Raw genomic sequence first — 17,622 nt, forward strand, 5'->3', positions numbered from 1 at the left:
TGGTGGTGGCACGGTGTGTATGTCTGTTTTGTAGCATTTTGCTTACAAACAACTCTTTTGCCACGAACGCAACGAAGCATTACTAGTACTACCGACATGCTTCGGGTTTCCATCCATGCATGCCAGCTGCTTTTTTTCTGATCCGACAAGCAAAAATGAGCCGCATATTGTGAACTCTGCTTCAAAATTATAAATACGTCAACTCAATTCCAATGTTTTGGTTGGATGAATGCTGTTTTCTGTGTGGGAGATATCGGAGAATGCTTGTGTGGTGGTGAATGCCCGGTCCACTTCCAACCAAGGCCAACCAGCCTGCGTCCCAGGTAGGTTTCTAGAATATAGAATCATACATTGCTATGGCCATTGACAGGATGGAGGAAGAAATAGTTTTATTACCCCCACTTTTTTATTGCCAATTCTCTGTGGATATTCAGCGGAGAGCACAGACAGTTGGCCACATGTACACACTGTATGTAGTAATGATTGATACACTAGTGGGGTCCTACTAGTGGTCCTACCGTTCCGTCCCATCCCAACTTGATAATCGTCCCAACTATAGTTGGGACTGGTCCCAACTTGAGTGTTGCCGTCAACTCGTCAACTCGCCGTCAACTCATTTTCGCGACGTCAACTCATTAAATTTACATGAAAAATCTATAAAAGGGGCACGGAAGTGTTAAGTCTGGGCTAAACTACATATTTCTCATGGTTTTCGGTAAAAATTCATTCTCAAAAACGACTTTGTGTATAAATCATTGACATCTTGGGCCAAGACTAATCAATGTGAAAAAGCAAGATGGCGGCCGACAGTTTTGCTGCTTCGAGATAATTTTTTCATGAGAAAAAAACATCAATTTTTATTCCGAAATATGACCTAAAACTTACGCAAATTCTCTTTGAGCTGATACTTTACAGTTCTATGCTTCTTTTGTGGATTTTAAATGTATGTTGGAGGAGTTGACGGCGAGTTGACAGCGCAAGTGAGTTGACGGCGAGTTGACGGCAAGCAGTAGGACCCCCTACTAGCCCTACATTGTGTGTGTGGCATGGCCAAGGCTAGCTGAATCCTGGCCACACAACTGGGGCTAGGGTCCTACTACTTGCCGTCAACTCGCCGTCAACTCAACTGTGCCGTCAACTCACTTTACCCTCACTTGTGCTGTCAACTTGGTGTCAACTCCTCCAATATACATTTAAAATCCACAAAAGAAGCATAGAATTGTAAATTATTAGCTGGAAGAGAATTCGCGTAAGTTTTAGGTTACATTTCGGAATAAAAATTGAGTTTTTTTTCTCGTGAAAAAATTATCTCGAAGCAGCAAAACTGTTGGCCGCCACAAAGTGGTTTTTGTGAATGAAATTTTACCAAAAACCATAAGAAATATGTAGTTAAGCCCAGACTTAACACTTCCATGCCCCATTTATGAAATTTGTTCTGTAAATTTAATGAGTTGACGGCACAAAAATGAGTTGACGGTGAGTTGACGGCAAGTTGGCGAGTTGATGGCAAGTAGTATGACCACACAAGTGGGGCTGTTCCGCTCCAACTTAATAATGGTCCCAACCTTAATTGGGACTGGTCCCAACTTGAGTGTTAAAGTTGGGACGTCCCAACTACATGTATAGTCAGGACAGTAATGCAGGAAAAAAGAGATTAAATTAAGGTAAATGGCCCAATGACCAGCCGTCGATTTCACCAAACTCTTCCTAACTAAGACTTTGGACGATTCAAATTCTGTATCCAGTTTCTGTATCACGCCACCACTTTTTCATTCGATATGAAATAATGTAGGCCTAGTATCTAATTTACCTTGCAACGAGATATCCCTTCTTGTAAAAATGATTGAAAAAGTGGTGGCGTGATACGGAAAGTTATCCGGACACACCCTAACTTAGGACAAGTTACTCGTTCTAACTTGAGATAGGATTAATCCTAGCGTTTCGTGAAATCTGCTGCCTGCAGGGCACTAATGTAAAGCCCATTGGAACAGTTATTGTGAAATGCGTTATTATTTTAATTTTTGCGTATTGTTTGGGATAGACTTATAATTTTTTATATGCTTTGAACTGCCATATTGGTGAAATATGGAAGTTGACAATCGAGGGCGCTATTCATATTATCTGTGAATGAAACAACTATCATTGATGCTGTGTTTCCCTCTGTTGTGCTTTGTTTCAGGTTATTTCAATGAGATCGATCAGTCGGTCATTAAGGATGGGTTGGACAAGGATACTTTACCTGCATCGACTGGCAGTAGCAACTACGTTCCTTGTCTTCTCTGTCGTCATCATACTCCTTCTCTACAACTTTGAGGAGGTACACAGTACACACCGCCAAGACCACAAAAATGCCAATGCTGCAGTGGTGCTAAGAGAGGGGTTGCATAAAGCTAATCGCGGAGGAGACTCTAAAAAACTACTAAATCACAAGAAACTTGTGAGCCAGAAATTAAGACTTGTGAATGAGTTTAACAAGGCAAACATCTCCGCACACAAGAATCTTGCCAACTCAAATAACTCTGTGATTGGGGATGGTGGTGCTAGGAAGTATCGGAATCGAGCCGATACTAGGAAGGCACTCGCGAGGAAGACGAAGAACGGCAATGGGGACTTGGCGTGTCAGATTCCAGAGATGGACCCGTTTGATGAGACTATTAAACATCTTATCTTTGAACCAGAGCCTCTTGAGTGTAAAGGAACAATGGCAACAGATCTTACTCGTAACCAGCTGTCCATCAAGGAATCTGTACTCAAGAAAATGAAGTACAATCAGTGCTATGCATCTACCATAGAAAGAATGAGCGATTATTCAAGTCAAATTTCAACCCCTGTCAAGATTAGCTTTGGCACGAAAAATCCCAAGGGTTACATTCCATTGCAATATAACGTAACAGATGATTTTACTTTTGTATTCTGCGATAACGGCACAACAGACGACTTTGAGGACATGTCACCTTTTGAATTGGAGTCTCTCTATAAGCTAGCTCCTGACATTTTTGACGTGCATGTGGGTGTTGTTCCGAAACCTAAAGTGAAGGAGCGAGCACGTTCCATCAAACCACCATCAGACGGCTTAGGCTTAAACGTCGTCATGCTCGGCTTGGAATCCACCTCGAGAATGAATTTTTTTAGGCAACTTCCAGAGACCTATCAGCTCCTCAGCAGTTTCAATACTATAGTTTTTGAAGGTTATAACATAGTTGCTGACGCCACCAAAGGGGCTCTTATCCCCTTACTAACCGGTAAGACGGAGTTAGAGCTTCCAGAGGTCAGACAAGGTGAAGTCAACTCGGAGTACGTGGATACGTACCCACTTATCTGGAACGATTTCGCCAAGAACGGGTACGCTACGATGTTTGCCGAGGATTGGCCGGGCATTGCAACCTTCAATTTGAGATTGAACGGCTTTGATAAGCAACCCACAGATCACTACATGAGGAACTTGTGGAATGCCGCTAATACCGAGAAACACTGTCTCGGATCAAAACCTGTTCACAAAGTCATGTTGGACTATCTGCTGGACTATATGACGGTCTACAAAGATACGCCCCATTTTGCCTTCTCATTTCTGGTCGGGTTAACTCACGCCAACATCAACCCTCTAAAACTCATGGATGGTGATCTCTACTGGTTTCTTGCCGACGCAAAGTTTTACAATCTCCTCAACAATACGATTCTCTTAATGTTTGGCGATCACGGGTCGCGGTATTCACAGATACGCCAGACGCTCCAGGGCAAGCTTGAAGAACGCCTTCCCTTTATGTCAATGACGGTGCCTCATTGGTTTCATCGCCGGCATCCTGAACTTTACCGCAAGCTCAAGCTGAACTCACAGCGACTCATGACGCCATTTGACGTCCACGAAACACTGAAATCGGTTCTACATCTTGACGTCACACCTGCAGATGTGAGCCAGCGTGGGATCAGTTTTTTCAATGAAATTCCAGAGAAGAGAACATGCACGGATGCCCATATTGATGCTCACTGGTGCTCATGTTTGACGTGGGAACCAGCTAGTTCAGAAAAGGTAGACTCAAGTTTTCCCCATTTTACTACTAGATGAACATGTACCATTTCTTTATACCGTTAGTTTCCAGAACTAAAAAAACTCAAATTTTCTGAATCGAGTAACAAGTCTACTACTATAACAGGCCTGGAATTTCATCCTTAAGAGGGCAAGTCCATTTTCATTTTGCAAAGATAGGATAGTTGCGATAATCGTAACCCTCGATCTTCCCTGTGGGTGGACTTCTTTTTCGCTCGGCTCGGCCCCAGCGGCCAGTCTATCCAGGACCGCTGGGATGGGCTAATCGCTTGCACAGATTCTTGCTCAGGAAGTACGTCATGTATGCAGTGCATAGAAATATGGTGCAGTGTGAGTGTGATGCATGATGGGACTGCGCATTATTAAACCAATGACAGTGCATGATACGTTTTCCCATCCCAGCGCCTTTATGGACTTTATGTCATTCCTCGCCTGCAATAATAGCCACAAGGCAGTCGTTGAATTTTTGTTGGTGTGTCTTGACCGAAGCGGTCTAGTCCTCAGATGTTTTGACTGGCATTAGGCCAGTGGACCAAGGGAGAACACTAAAAGATAAGGAACACAGAGTAAACGTGGCCTTAAAAAAGTGTTTGTCGACCGAGCAAAAGTTCTGCACTGCGTGGTCTTGACGGATTTTTGTTAAGATTTTCTTGAATTTTAAGTCCTGAATTTTTTTCGCATTGTTTTCTTTCAGACAAAGCAAGCTGCAGGTGCTCTGATAAAAATTATCAATAAAAAGACAGAGAGGGTCAGGGACAAGTGTGCTAAGCTGAAACTGAGTATGGTACTACATGCACAACAGATGGTGCCAAACCAGAAGGTAACTAATAATATAATAGTATCTTATACAGATGTATAATATAGCGCACGTACATGTATCTACTAAAAAGGTACTTTCAAGAGGCCCTTATCGTAAAGAGAAGGGGTTTGCCCTTGGTGTTCCTGGTCTGATCAGCAGCATATTGCTCTACAGCACTTTGTAAAACCATTACATGTAGCTTGGGCGATATTGATTTATTTTATTCACGATATATCGCCGACAATATATCGCGATATTCGGTATAATCGCGATTAATTAAATTTGACATCATCAGTTTTCAAACTCCCAGTGAAAGTTGTAGAAGAGACAGTCATAGCATAAGAGAGGTGTTCTAATGACCTATTCTTCTGGTTTTACTCCAAACCTATGGGGTGCAAGATGTCTCAGCTAGGAAATACATCGCGATGTTGCGATACTTAATCGATATTGGATTTATTGATATTTCGATTAAAACCAAATCGATCCGATATCGAAATCGTTTCCAAATTAGTATCGCGATATTCGATAATGTCGTGATTTCGCCCAAGCTTAATTACATGGTGCTACAAAGTAAAAGGTCTCCAGCTCCAAATCGTAGCTCCATATACCTTTCAGGAAACAAACACCAATCGCTTTGATACGCCCCTTAAGGGGGGGGGGTTGATAAAGCACCATATAAGACCCCATTGTTATTTTTATTACTCACCGTGAGGATCTAATGTTCGGATAAGGCTTTCATTAATAACTTATTATCTATGGGTGCGTTCGTTTAGCTTCCTTGGGTCTACCCCGTGGTGCTCACTTGGGTGAGCCCATGACAAGAGCTAAACGAACGACCACTCACCGCTCTCGTCGTGATGTCGTTTACCTGGGGCCCAGCCCCTAAGTGACCCACTCCACAAGCAGGGCACTGGCTATTCGAATGCACTGGGGCAGACCGGGGATGACCCAGGGAAGCTAGAATGCACCCAATAATAGGGTTTGTCATTTCTTGCAGGTTCTGCGTTTCACGAAAACTGACGATCACAATCAGCGGTTGGCGTCTTTCAGCAACGGCTCCACAGTCAACGTCACCGAGCTCCCTATCCTGTTTCAGGTCACCGTGGAAACCCTTCCCGGTAACGGCCTCTTTGAAGGCACCATCAAGGTCCTCCCTCAAAGCACTGCCGGCATTTTTGTGTACGAAACATCAGGGGACATCAGCCGCATCAACAAATACGGTAAACAAGGCGATTGCATTAAGGAGTCCATCCCGCACTTAATGATGTTTTGCTACTGCAAGAGTATTGAGAACACTCGCAAAAAATTGCCCCCAAAACGCAAACAGTTATAATATTTCTAATTCTAATGTTTGGGTACCCTCAGTGGTTTAAAAAATTCTTGTTTAAAGGCAGGGTATAATTTTTGGTTACCTGGTGTATCCCAACATATAAAATAACAAACCTGTGTAAATTTTGGCTCAATTAGTCATTAAAGTTGCAAGAAAATACTGCATAGAATTGTATAATTGTAGGTTTTTTATAGGCCTATCCAATGAAATCCTTGTACCCAATGAAATCGTTGGGCTTGTAAGACCAGTGCCTGCCTTAATTCTTGTGGATAAAGACGGGGGACCAGTCTACAAATCTAGAGCAAGTTCGAGTGTGCACAATGGTTAACTAAAGGTTGACCATTTTGACTCGAACCCAGGCTGGTCGACCATTGGTTGACTACTGTGGTCGACCATTTGGAACCAGCCTCGAGCCCATGGTTTCTTCACTGGTCCCAACAACATGTTCCATTCTAACATGTGTTAAGCGCAGAGGGGAACCAGTGACACTTTAGCGAAAAGGTGGAAGGTTTACTACGCGCATGTGCGTTGCTAGTCTGTGGTCGACCACTGGTGGACTAAATGTGCGCACTCGAACTTGCTCCTAGCTGCAGTATCGTAACAGAGATATGGAAAGCTTACATTACTGCAGGTTTATCCAATGAAATCATTGTATCCAATGAAATCAATGGGCCTGTAAACCCAGTGCGTGCCTTAATCCTTGTGGATAAAGACAGTGGGACCAGTCTACAAATTTAGCTGCAGTATCATAACCCAGATATGGAAAGCTTACATCACTGCATGTTTATTTAATGAAATCATTGTATCAAATGAAATCATTGGGCTTGTAAACCCAGTGCGTGCCTTAATCCTTGTGGATAAAGACAGTGGGACCAGTCCACAAATTTAGCTGCAGTGAAATATAAATATGGAAAGCTTACATCACTGCATGTTTATTGAATGAAATCATTGTATCCAATGAAATCAATGAAGCTGTAAGACCAGGGCCTGCTAAATCCTTGTGGATAAAGACTGGGGACCAGTCAACAAATCTAGCTGCAGTGTTTTGAAGGAGAGACAAGCAGTTAATATAATTATCAGGCAGACCTTAGAGAAGAGTGATTTCTATGTTAAGACAGGAAGTTACAAAGGCAATAATAGCTTAATCATATATGAAATATATGAAATGTATATGAAATATATTAATTATATGAAATCTAATTTCTCAGTACTCAAAAGTTATGTAGATTATATGTAGATGGAGAGCAGACAGTAGGAATTGATACTTTGCATGGTGGAGACAATCAAAGCATACCGATCGAAATGTTCAGTTGTCAACCACCGGTTCTTTTCATAACCAACACTGCTCAGAGTCAGAATAGATGTACACATGGTGCTACCCCAAACCTTACTGCAAAGTGTATGTACATTTACATGTACTTATAGATGTACAAATGTAGTTACATCATAAAGATGATAAAATACTTTTTTATTTTGTGATATTTTTTTGTAGTTGGTGATCTTTTTATGGAGAAGCATGTAGCTACATGTATTACTACTGCAACTACTAGTTCTACTACTATTTTTATGTAATTTTGTATTTGCTTGGTGCATTGAAATATTACCATAAAGTACTTACTGTAATGTTTTTGCAAATATTACCATTTTGTAAATAGATCGGTAAAGGAAAAGAGTAATTTTTATTATTTTTATATTATTCTTGAATCAAAATAATTCACATTGGTATAAATACTTCATATCTTATAACTATCCAACGAAACATCGAAACAACGAAATAGCCTAACAAATTAAAAACTTTTGTACTGCTTTGCTCAGTTGATTTTTTTCAAATCAGGTTTCGAACAGTCTTATGTAGAGTGTTTATTGCAGTGGACTTAGATTCTGTAATTTACAGCTAGAGGTTGAATCCTGGCTTTAACATAATTGCTTCTCTCCACCCAGGATTACAAGTTGGTATTGGTGTGAGAGCTCTGGGGAGCAGCTAGTCTTGGCTCAAGACGTCAATGATTTATAGTGGATAGTGTACTGTGATTGGTTGTAAGACTGGATTGCACTAACCAGACAAGTTGGTTAAATCATACCGTAGGAGGGCTATATATGTACACCCGAGAGCGCAGTACACTGTCAACTATTGATTACTGACGTCTTGGGCCAAGACTAGGGAGCTACCTGCGATAGGGGAATGGAAATATCCACAGTAATTTAATGACTAGGAAACCGGATAGAAAACACGGTCCTCATGAGCCATGTTAGCCCAGAAGAGACTTTACTTGGTTTTCACCATTTTACAAAGTACTTAACTACACAGTATGCAATGTTGAGATATACTGAACTGTTTTCGGAGTTGTGTCTAGTTGTGTCACTTTTGAAATAGCGTTTAGTCTTATGTCGTTTGGGCGGAACACCCGTCACATGTCAGCCATTTTTTGCCATTACAGTGCCAGACATTTTAGGTGTCAACATGTTGTCTTTTAAGTATTTTTTTCTTTAGAATACACATGTATATTATATGGGGTGTAGGAGTTTCTTTGTCTATTAAATAGACACAGAATTGTTGTATTTATTGTGAACAGTCTCCAAGTGACATGGATCTACATGTATGTATGAGTTATTAAAAACAACTATTGCATGCATTTTGCTTCCCTGCTTTGTCGCAGAATATAAACACTCTGTGAAATCTTGCTTTTCCATTTCACTCAACTTCACTTCGTGAAATGAAAAAGGCAGATTTCACCTTGGCACTGTGACCATGCACCCAAAATGCGTGCAATACTTGTACTACATGCATACAATGTACATGTACATGCAATTGTATTGAGTATTCGAGCTAGCTGTGCAATGTGCCATGTGCTATATAGTGCAGTATACACCTTCATGATCAATACATTGCCTCACCTTTGTCAGTGCTACCACAACTGTTTTCTTTTTCAGTTTCTGTATTCAGTATGAGTTTTAATTTAGGGTTGAACAAAGACAAATCTACTGGAGCGGGATTTGAACCAACGATCTGTGGATTAACGTGGAGGCGCTCTACCAACTGAGCTACATGTATCTACATGTAGCCCTATGTTGACAGTCTCCCAATTTTGTCACTGTCTTCATTTGGGGGGGGGGGGGGGCGGGATGCCAGGCGGAAGCCATTTAACTGAATGGCTCTCTGATCCCGCTGTAGTCAATTTGTCTTTGTTCAACCCAAGATCGCTTAAAACTTGCCCAGTCAGTTTTCCTTGTGGTTTATTATTTGATATCAGTTTAATTCTAAAAGGGTAATGGAATTTGGTAAATTCATACGTTTGTGTTTTTGGAGTTGGATTCTTGAGTCAGACCAACTTGTGGAGTTTGTAATGATTTCAGACAGCATGTATACATGGTATATCTGACAATTACCGGTACCTAACTGGCTTATAGGTCATGTTTCAATCTGTTAATTTTTGTATATATTATTTTTTGAGCAATCGTATACAAGTATTACATACATGTGCTGCATAGCTAGAGGGCTTAAACACTGGTACGATTAAAATTTGTGGGGTGTCGTGGTCGAGCTGCTTGTGGCATTGGACTCCAATTCTGTAATGTACAGAATGTGGGTCCAAATCCTGGCACTGGTCAGCCGTGACACTTGTGTCCTTGAGCAAGGCACTTCATCATAATTGCTTCTCTCCACTCAGGAGTACAAATGGGTACCGGCAAGAGCTGGGGGATAACCTGCTATGGACTGGCATCCTGTCTAGGTGGAATATATAGCAATATTCTCAGTTGTTTATTGCCAAAGAAACCCGGATATAAACACACACCTGATGAGCCAAACTGGCTTGGGACAGACATTGCTTATTTTTTTGACCAGACATGAGAAGTAAAAATTGACTCGGAACATCACTGTTGATTAAAATTTACAAATTATCACAATATGTTTATTCATCAAAAGTCATTAACATGCTTGCCAATTTCAGAATGTATACAATTTACAGTTTAAAGTCACCTGCTTTTTCCCCAATTAAAATGATACAAACTGCTATATACAGGGTTTTGATTTCAATGTAGATCACTTGATTCAACATAAAGACATAAAAAGGCACTTAGTTAACTAGAAACAAGCTGCTAAAAGTATTTGCATTAGTTTTCTCTAAACAAGAGGAATCGTGCCACTATGAGTATTCAACTACCATAGTGTAGTATTATAAAAGTAGGATTGTAGCGGAATGTACAGTTTAAAGTAATGGAGTAATTATAATGGTCAGATTATTAAATTATATTTTTCGATATCTTCATAGCAATTTAATTGTTAATTTGAAACATTGTCCGTTGTGGACATTTCATTTAAACTAGGGTTGTGCCAACAGGGTATCAAAACTACTTTAATGAGTAGTTACATGTATCTAGCCATGCATAGAGCAAGGTTGCTAGCTGGGGCTGATGGTGGTGTAATGTATAAGCCTGGGTGACTAGTGCGACTAGTGTCAAAGTCGCAAGTATTGATTTCTTAGTAGATTCGCAACTACCATTTTTAAACTCCTCGGTTAATCGTGCCGCCGTGACTACTACAGAGTCACGACTACTACATAGTCGCGACTACCTGTTTGGTGAACCAATTGTGTCACACACGACTATTCACGACAACATAGTTACTTATGAAACACAATCAGGCATCAGTGACACAATCCTTCAATCCATTTAGCGTGATTTTTACTAGACTGCGCCTGAGGCAAACAATATGCCGCAATGTATCTTGGCTATTAAAAAGTAGTCACACATAGTGTCAAAGTCGCGACTATCTGAGGCGCGACCAGTGGATTAGTTAATTTCACTAGTCGCCCAGGCCTATTGATGAATACGCATTTGTGCGTCTACTACCTAGTGCACAAACTCTATGTCGTCTGTACAAGAGCATTGTGTAATTAGCATAAAAAATTAGGACAGGCCTTATAAAAAAACCCATAATAAAGTATTAACAAAAACCAGCCTTCTAACTTATGTTTCAGTAAAGAAAAAAATGTCAGGCTATCCTTATAAAACTGGACTCAAAAGAATTGTCAAAATCCATTTATCGATATTGACATCTCTACATGAAAAAGCCTATGCTAAAATATACAACAAACATGTTCACAGTTCAGTGTTTTGTCATGTTTAGTAAAAACGGCAGCTTAAAAGCGCTATGAGATATCACAAGCAAGTAAAACATATAAATTCCAAATGAAAATGAATACAGTAAACAAATGCAGTACTTTTTCCCTCTTGAGAAATTAGCATAAAGAATGTCCACTAATGCAGGGTAACTATTAATTTCTAAATTTAAGCCTACCATAATAAAATAAAACAATAGCAAAAGAAATGAAGGAAATCAAACATTGACAGGACAAACAAAATTTACAATCAGTTTTCAAAAAGTTAGCCATACTGCAATGGCTTATAGTATGACAACTTGTAGTAAAGTTAGTCACAAAGTGAACAGGATCGATTTCACAAAGAGATAGGACTAGTCCTAACTTATAACTAGTCCTAGGAGATATAAAAAACGTATGGCTAGTCCTAAGTTAGGACGAGTAAGTCATTCTAACTCGAGATAAGTTGAGTCTTAACTCTTTGTGAAATCCACCCCACGGCACATTGTGAATAACTGCAACTATTTTTTTGTACAAAAGAAATCAAGCTCGAAAAAGCCGAGTTCTTTGTAGAACTATTTTATCATTTTTGTTGCTCGATTTGGGGAATGTTGGTACCACCCTCTTCTGTGTATTCATTGTGTGCTTAGAATCAGGAATTCCTTTCCTTTTCAAACATTTGGTGCTCAATATGGGACATGGGGTAGCCCTGCCGTCGATTTCACAAAACTCTTCCTGACTTCAGACTAATCTTAGGACTAAGGACGAGTCCCAACCCTGCACTGTAGCATGCAGACCTTAAGATTAATCCTAAGTTAAGACGAGTCACTCGTCCTAACTCGAGATAAGACATGTCCTAACTCTTTGTGAAATCCACCCCTGGTGGCCTTTCACTTTGATATTATAGCACAGAGGAAGAGTCACATACAGGACTATGGCTGTACCCTTCTCTTTCTTCATTGTGTGTTTAGAATCACATGAATTCTTTGGCATTTTAGGGGGGTATACTTCTGTACATGGAGTGTTAAAGTATATGGGAGGGGGTACCTTCTGCCCCCATATTGGGTATGGTATAACTATTAGAATATGTTTAAAACTTCTAAAGAAAACGTACATCTTGAAACTAAAACTGCGTTGACCGTTATCCAAAGCATGGGCGTGGCAGCATTTCCACAGGCCCAGTAACACACACACGATGAGATTGATATACAAACAAGCAAGCTGAATGGTATATAACCATCTTGGTCATGTTCCTTGTATCCAATAACAGTATTATGGCTTTGTACAAAAAAGAACCAGACCATTTCTCCCCTTCCAGCCTCGGCTTGGTTACATTGATTTGAATGTGAAAAAATCAAGATGGCTGCATCATGAGAAAGGTCTTATTGAAGGGAAGACTGGTTCTAGTTTGGTGCCTGCAGATCTATCCGATGGTCTGATGTGATGTCCAAGTCAATTCCACGGATTTCCAATACCTGCAACATCAAGTAAAAAAAACCCACAAAACTGTTAGAAGCTGAATATTAATTTTGGTTTTACCTATATACACGGATGTGTGTTAGCACTGTACAACTCAGTGCCTTCCCGAGCTCTGTGAAACAAAAAATCACTCATCCCAACTGTAACACTCAAGTTCAGCCCTAGGAGTAGATGGCAACGGCCTCTGAAAAAAAAAAAATTGCAGCCCACACCTTGAAGTGGCCTTCAGGCCTTGTGTGTCTGGTGACTATGCATTGAGACCTGCTGTTATATTTTGTTCATTGGTGGCTCGACTCGACCACGGACCTCTACGGTTCACTTGACATTATTTTATAATCTCAATGCATATGCATGTCATAAGGGACCCTTGCCTACAAGCTTTGCTTCTTAAATGGATCCCTCCGCAGTGTCAACATTGTTATGTATCTATTTCTTCAAACCTATGTTGTGAAATGATTATTTTTCATTGTTGTAATGATTTCTTGTGACTGCTGTTTGATATTGTTTTTTTTGTCTTTTGATACTGTGGAAATAAAATGAACCTTGAACCTTGAACCTTGACTTGCATATACAACAAAAGTAAAAGAATACATGAAAACTTACCCGGTTTGTGACATCATAATCAAAGAATTCAGTCCCGAGCTGCACATTGTCCACATACAGCTGGTTACCAGGGTTCTTCTGTAGACCGACAAATGTGACCTTCTGAATCCTGGGTAGAATTATCTTGTCATTGTATTCCATTAAACCAATTCGCTGTGACAGCATCTCCAATTTTAGCTGAAAAAAGGAAGAAAAAGACAACCATAATATAATCATGCTGGATTTTTTGTATGATGAAAACAGCAGGGTGGCTGATATTAATCAAGCCTGCAAAAACTGGGGTGTTAAAATTTACACAGTGGGTGTTGATACATAGATACCCGAGAGAGAATCAAAATTTTATAATTGGTGTTAAAACAACACCAATGTAATTGTGTTGGCAAAACTAAGTGTATTTTAACTGTGTTGTAAAATATTCAGTAGTCAAAAAAAAAAATATTCAGTAGTCAAAAAACTAGTCAATTCTTTGTTCAACCCCAAAAATCATTATATTGTAAAATGTGATTTTCTTTGTTGGTATCTATATGTGATAAATGTCAATTTTAACACCCCAGTTTGCAGTATAGGCCTAATACACTGCATCGGCCGAAGCTATAATAAAGATGAGTGAGGAGCCAATATTTGCATTCATTATGAATGTGGCTTAGAGATTTACATGTAGCCTACATATCAGTAGCCTTGTTTTCTATCAACTGAGTCGGAAAGCTCAAAATGTCCTGGGCCCAATTTCATAGAGCTGCTAAGCACAACAATTTGCTTAGCATTAAATTTCCTCCTTGATAAAAACATGATTACCAACCAAATTTCCATTTAATTGTTGCATGTTGCTTTTCTTACTTGTTCTCAGCTGATGTTTGCTTGTCCTGAAAATCACCCGGAAATTTGGTTGACATTCCTGTTTTTATCAAGGAAGAAATTTCATGCTAAGCGAAATTTTGTGCTTAGTAGCTCTATGACATTGGGCCCAGATCCTGTATCCATGACTTACAAAACTGCCTGTCAGCTGACAAGGGTCCAATTTGAAAGACCTGTTTAAGCACAAAAAGTATCTCAGCACAAAACAGTTGTACATGTACTTATCAGAAGGTTAGCAGAGGAAATATCAAATTGTGTACCAATTGTTGCTGTATCCTGCTAAATTTTGCTTAGCAGAAAATTTGCAGGTGATATTATAATTTAAGAGCAAAGTTACTTACAAGATCTGCGAAGAACTCCATGTATATGTCAATATTTCGCTCATATGTGTCTGAAAATTAAAGAAAAAAAAGCTTTAAAAACAGATCATGTACAGACTTTCAAAGCGATGTTTCAATCTAACACAGACAAGAAAGAATAAGAACAACACACTAACAACGACACCAATAATCATCCCCATCATCAGTAGCAGCTTCAGCATGTAACAACAGCACCACAACCATCAACAACAACAACAACAACAACAACAATAGCATGAACAACATTCGTCCATGCAGAGGGGAACAACAATAGTGAACCATAACATGGTGCATAATTTTCTTTTCAATAAACCATCAAATGATGTAGTACAGTATTTTGACTAGCTCTGGACCCACTACAGTAAAACATAATACAACTATATTTTATGAGAAAAGGAAATAAGCTGTTGCAATCTGCTTACTAACCCAAAGGACCATGGTAATAATGCAAAAAGTAGTTAAATGGCATGATAATTCGACCCTAGAAGAGTCAGTTACAACGGACGACTCTGCTTGGGTCAAAACTTCATGTCATTAAAATATTTTTGGAAATATTTTTTGACTACACTTACTGAGGGTTTCTCCATCATCCCAGAACAAGTCTCCTCTTGCAATGTCTTCGTTATTCTCAGGCATAGCAACCCAAATCTCCAGAGGGTTCATGCGTCTGCAATAAGGAAACAAATATAATGTTATCTCTACAGTTTCATCTTAGTTGGTTAAAGGCAGTGGACACTATTGGTAATTGTCAAAGACTTGTCTTCACAGTTGGTGTATCTCAACATATGCATAAAATAACAAACATGTGAAATTTTGAGCTCAATCGGTCGTCAAATTTGCGAGATAATAATGAAAGAAAAAAACACCCTTGTCACACGAAGTTGTGTGCTTTCCGATGCTTGATTTCGAGACCTCAAATTCTAAACTTGAGGTCTCGAAACCAACTTCTTGGACAATTACTTCTTTCTCGAAAACTACGTCACTTCAGAGGGAGCTGTTTCTCACAATGTTTTATACCATCAATTTCTCCCCATTACTCGTAATCAAGAAAGGTTTTATGATGATAATTATTTTGAGTAATTACCGATAGTGTCCACTGCCTTTAAGTAACAAATAAGGCGCAATTTACGAAAAGGCCTAATCCCAAAAATGATTTCTATTATGACGGTATAGTGCAATAATAATTACTTTGCCAACAGATTATTTGAGCTTAATTATTGGCTAGACCGTAAGTAGACTTAGGAGCATTTAACAACCAATTATTTAAAGGCGAGGATGCTTTTTTATGACATGGGGCATTTGGAGACGCATCTTTTGATAACTTTTCATAAACTTGGGTAGGCCTACTTCCCTGGTACTTTTTTATATCATAAACTTGGGTACTCGACCTGGTCAAGAAGTTTTTATTGTCCGGAGATTTCAAATAAAAAACTACATGTACAAAGTTAATATGAATCCATTTTAACACAGATGTAAAACAACAAAAAAGTTAAAACAAAGTTTTTGAAAGTATTATTTTATATTTCGGTTACTTCTTATGTTGTGAAATGGTGGATGTGCAATTTTTGAGCGAAATGAACCAGTAAAAGTGACATCCTAGATTAGACTTACGAGTAATAAGTGTTATTGCCTGGTTCCTGTGTAACGATGATGTAACCACCGCGGATGAATATTGGTATCTCGTTCAGTGGTGCTGAGACTGTAATGTTTGTGCCTTCACTAGCCGAGTCTAAAATAGATCCCACAACAATTCCCTGAATTGAAAAATAAAATAAGAATACAAAATATATTTGAAATCCAGACCTTTCTCTGTCTTAAGGCCATTTCACACAGGGCAATCTTTACAGGCAACTTGTAGTAGGCAACCAACTGCGACGCATGCAAAAGGGCAATACTTCGGGTATACAACAGATATTTTTCTAACCCTATCTTACCGTCCCCGAAAGTATATTCAGTTTAACATGTACTGTACATATGTTTGTCCTTCATTGAGATTGCCTGGAACTGGTTGTATGTAAATTGCCTCGTTTGACGGCCTTTGAAATCAAAGTGGAGGAATTAGCTTTCCCCATAAAACAATTAAGCTGAGACATTCACGTATGCGTACAGACAGTTAGTCTCAAAAGAGTTCTGCAAAACAAACGGGTAAGAGTGATACCCAATTCCATGAGCCTGAACAGTTGACGTCACATTTTGAGACTAGTTTATCATTCCTTGCGCCAATAAAGACAGGGGACCAGCTGGGGCCGATTTCACAAAGAGTTACGATTTTCTTTAATGTGAATCTAATTTGCTCAGTAAAGTGTGATGTCACAATACAAATCACTATGGTGATAGTGGCAACTCATCTTACGATGAATCTTAGCGCTTTGAATTGTGAACTCGATAGCAGCCCACCCATCCATCAACCGCTTTCAAGAAGGCGGGACGTTCCTTCATTTTGTCAATCGTGTGTGCGCACGTGCGATTTAAGCAGTTAACATTTTTTGGGGAAATTCTCAATTGCACACTCCTTTCCCAATGTAATTTGTTGATGCTGGATTTGCTAAAACTCACCGCTTCTTGAGGGTCGTAGAAATAATAAAATCTCCAGTCAGGATGGTACAGTGTGACTTGTCTAGCTCCCTGCAGCGTTAGGAAACAAACCAAATTGAAAGATTGAGCATTAAAACATAAAAAGACAATGCATGAAATAATTTGGTTTTAAAAGACGACAAAACAAATGTAAAATCCACCGAACATCAAATATTTGTTTGGAAACTTTTCATGGTTTTTGTTAAAAGTTCTTCAACGTCTGAAAAAATGCCTTCAATATTGACATAAAAATTGGCAAAATAGTGCGAAGGTGAACAATATGCACTTTATTAAGATAGGCCCTAACTGATGTTGGTAGAGCGCCGGTGCACCAGGGAAATCTGTCCCTTCTGGGCGCATGCACCACAAAACTGAGTATGATATTGGAGCCCCTCCAAAGCCACCTTCTTCGCAGTTTTTGGAGGAGGAAATATGAAACGTTCACACAATGACCTTACAAAACTATGAATCTTTTGACG

At 39.5% G+C, this 17,622-nt stretch overlaps 2 protein-coding genes across 4 annotated transcripts in view; one reads left to right on the top strand and one right to left on the bottom strand.

Annotated features, from left to right (window-relative positions):
* On the top strand, window positions 1-12,290 carry LOC139944824 (uncharacterized). 2 transcript variants are annotated; one of them, XM_071941942.1, is made up of 5 exons: window positions 1-323; window positions 2,180-4,027; window positions 4,740-4,865; window positions 5,842-6,064; window positions 7,667-12,290. In XM_071941942.1, exons 1-5 carry the CDS (start codon window positions 279-281, stop codon window positions 7,744-7,746), a joined length of 2,322 nt encoding a protein of 773 aa, XP_071798043.1. In that variant the 5' UTR covers window positions 1-278; the 3' UTR covers window positions 7,747-12,290. The 2 variants fall into 2 exon arrangements, with proteins under 2 accessions (XP_071798043.1, XP_071798042.1); XM_071941941.1 differs by having other exon boundaries at window positions 5,842-12,290.
* The window catches only part of LOC139944823 (sucrase-isomaltase, intestinal-like), a 23,944-nt gene continuing 16,379 nt past the window's right edge, over window positions 10,058-17,622 (bottom strand). Inside the window, exons 18-23 of one of the 2 annotated variants that reach the window (XM_071941938.1) lie at window positions 17,126-17,194; window positions 16,181-16,323; window positions 15,142-15,236; window positions 14,552-14,601; window positions 13,356-13,532; window positions 10,058-12,748 (exon numbers count right to left, since the gene is read on the bottom strand). In XM_071941938.1, coding sequence (XP_071798039.1) covers window positions 12,677-12,748; window positions 13,356-13,532; window positions 14,552-14,601; window positions 15,142-15,236; window positions 16,181-16,323; window positions 17,126-17,194 — 606 coding nt within the window. In that variant the 3' untranslated portion in view covers window positions 10,058-12,676. The remainder of the gene's footprint in view (window positions 12,749-13,355; window positions 13,533-14,551; window positions 14,602-15,141; window positions 15,237-16,180; window positions 16,324-17,125; window positions 17,195-17,622) is intronic. The other variant, XM_071941939.1, reaches the window with a different exon arrangement.

This window comes from Asterias amurensis, chromosome 12 (genome assembly GCF_032118995.1).
Source record: "Asterias amurensis chromosome 12, ASM3211899v1".
Lineage (NCBI taxonomy): Eukaryota > Metazoa > Echinodermata > Asteroidea > Forcipulatida > Asteriidae > Asterias > Asterias amurensis.

What these genes read in the sequence shown, in the direction of transcription:
- LOC139944824 (XM_071941941.1), top strand. Translation starts at nt 279, where the DNA reads ATGCCCGGTCCACTTCCAACCAAGGCCAACCAGCCTGCGTCCCAG. An exon ending in AACCAGCTAGTTCAGAAAAG is followed by an intron (nt 4,028 to 4,739) that starts GTAGACTCAAGT and finishes GTTTTCTTTCAG; the next exon opens with ACAAAGCAAGCTGCAGGTGC. An exon ending in AGATGGTGCCAAACCAGAAG is followed by an intron (nt 4,866 to 5,841) that starts GTAACTAATAAT and finishes CATTTCTTGCAG; the next exon opens with GTTCTGCGTTTCACGAAAAC.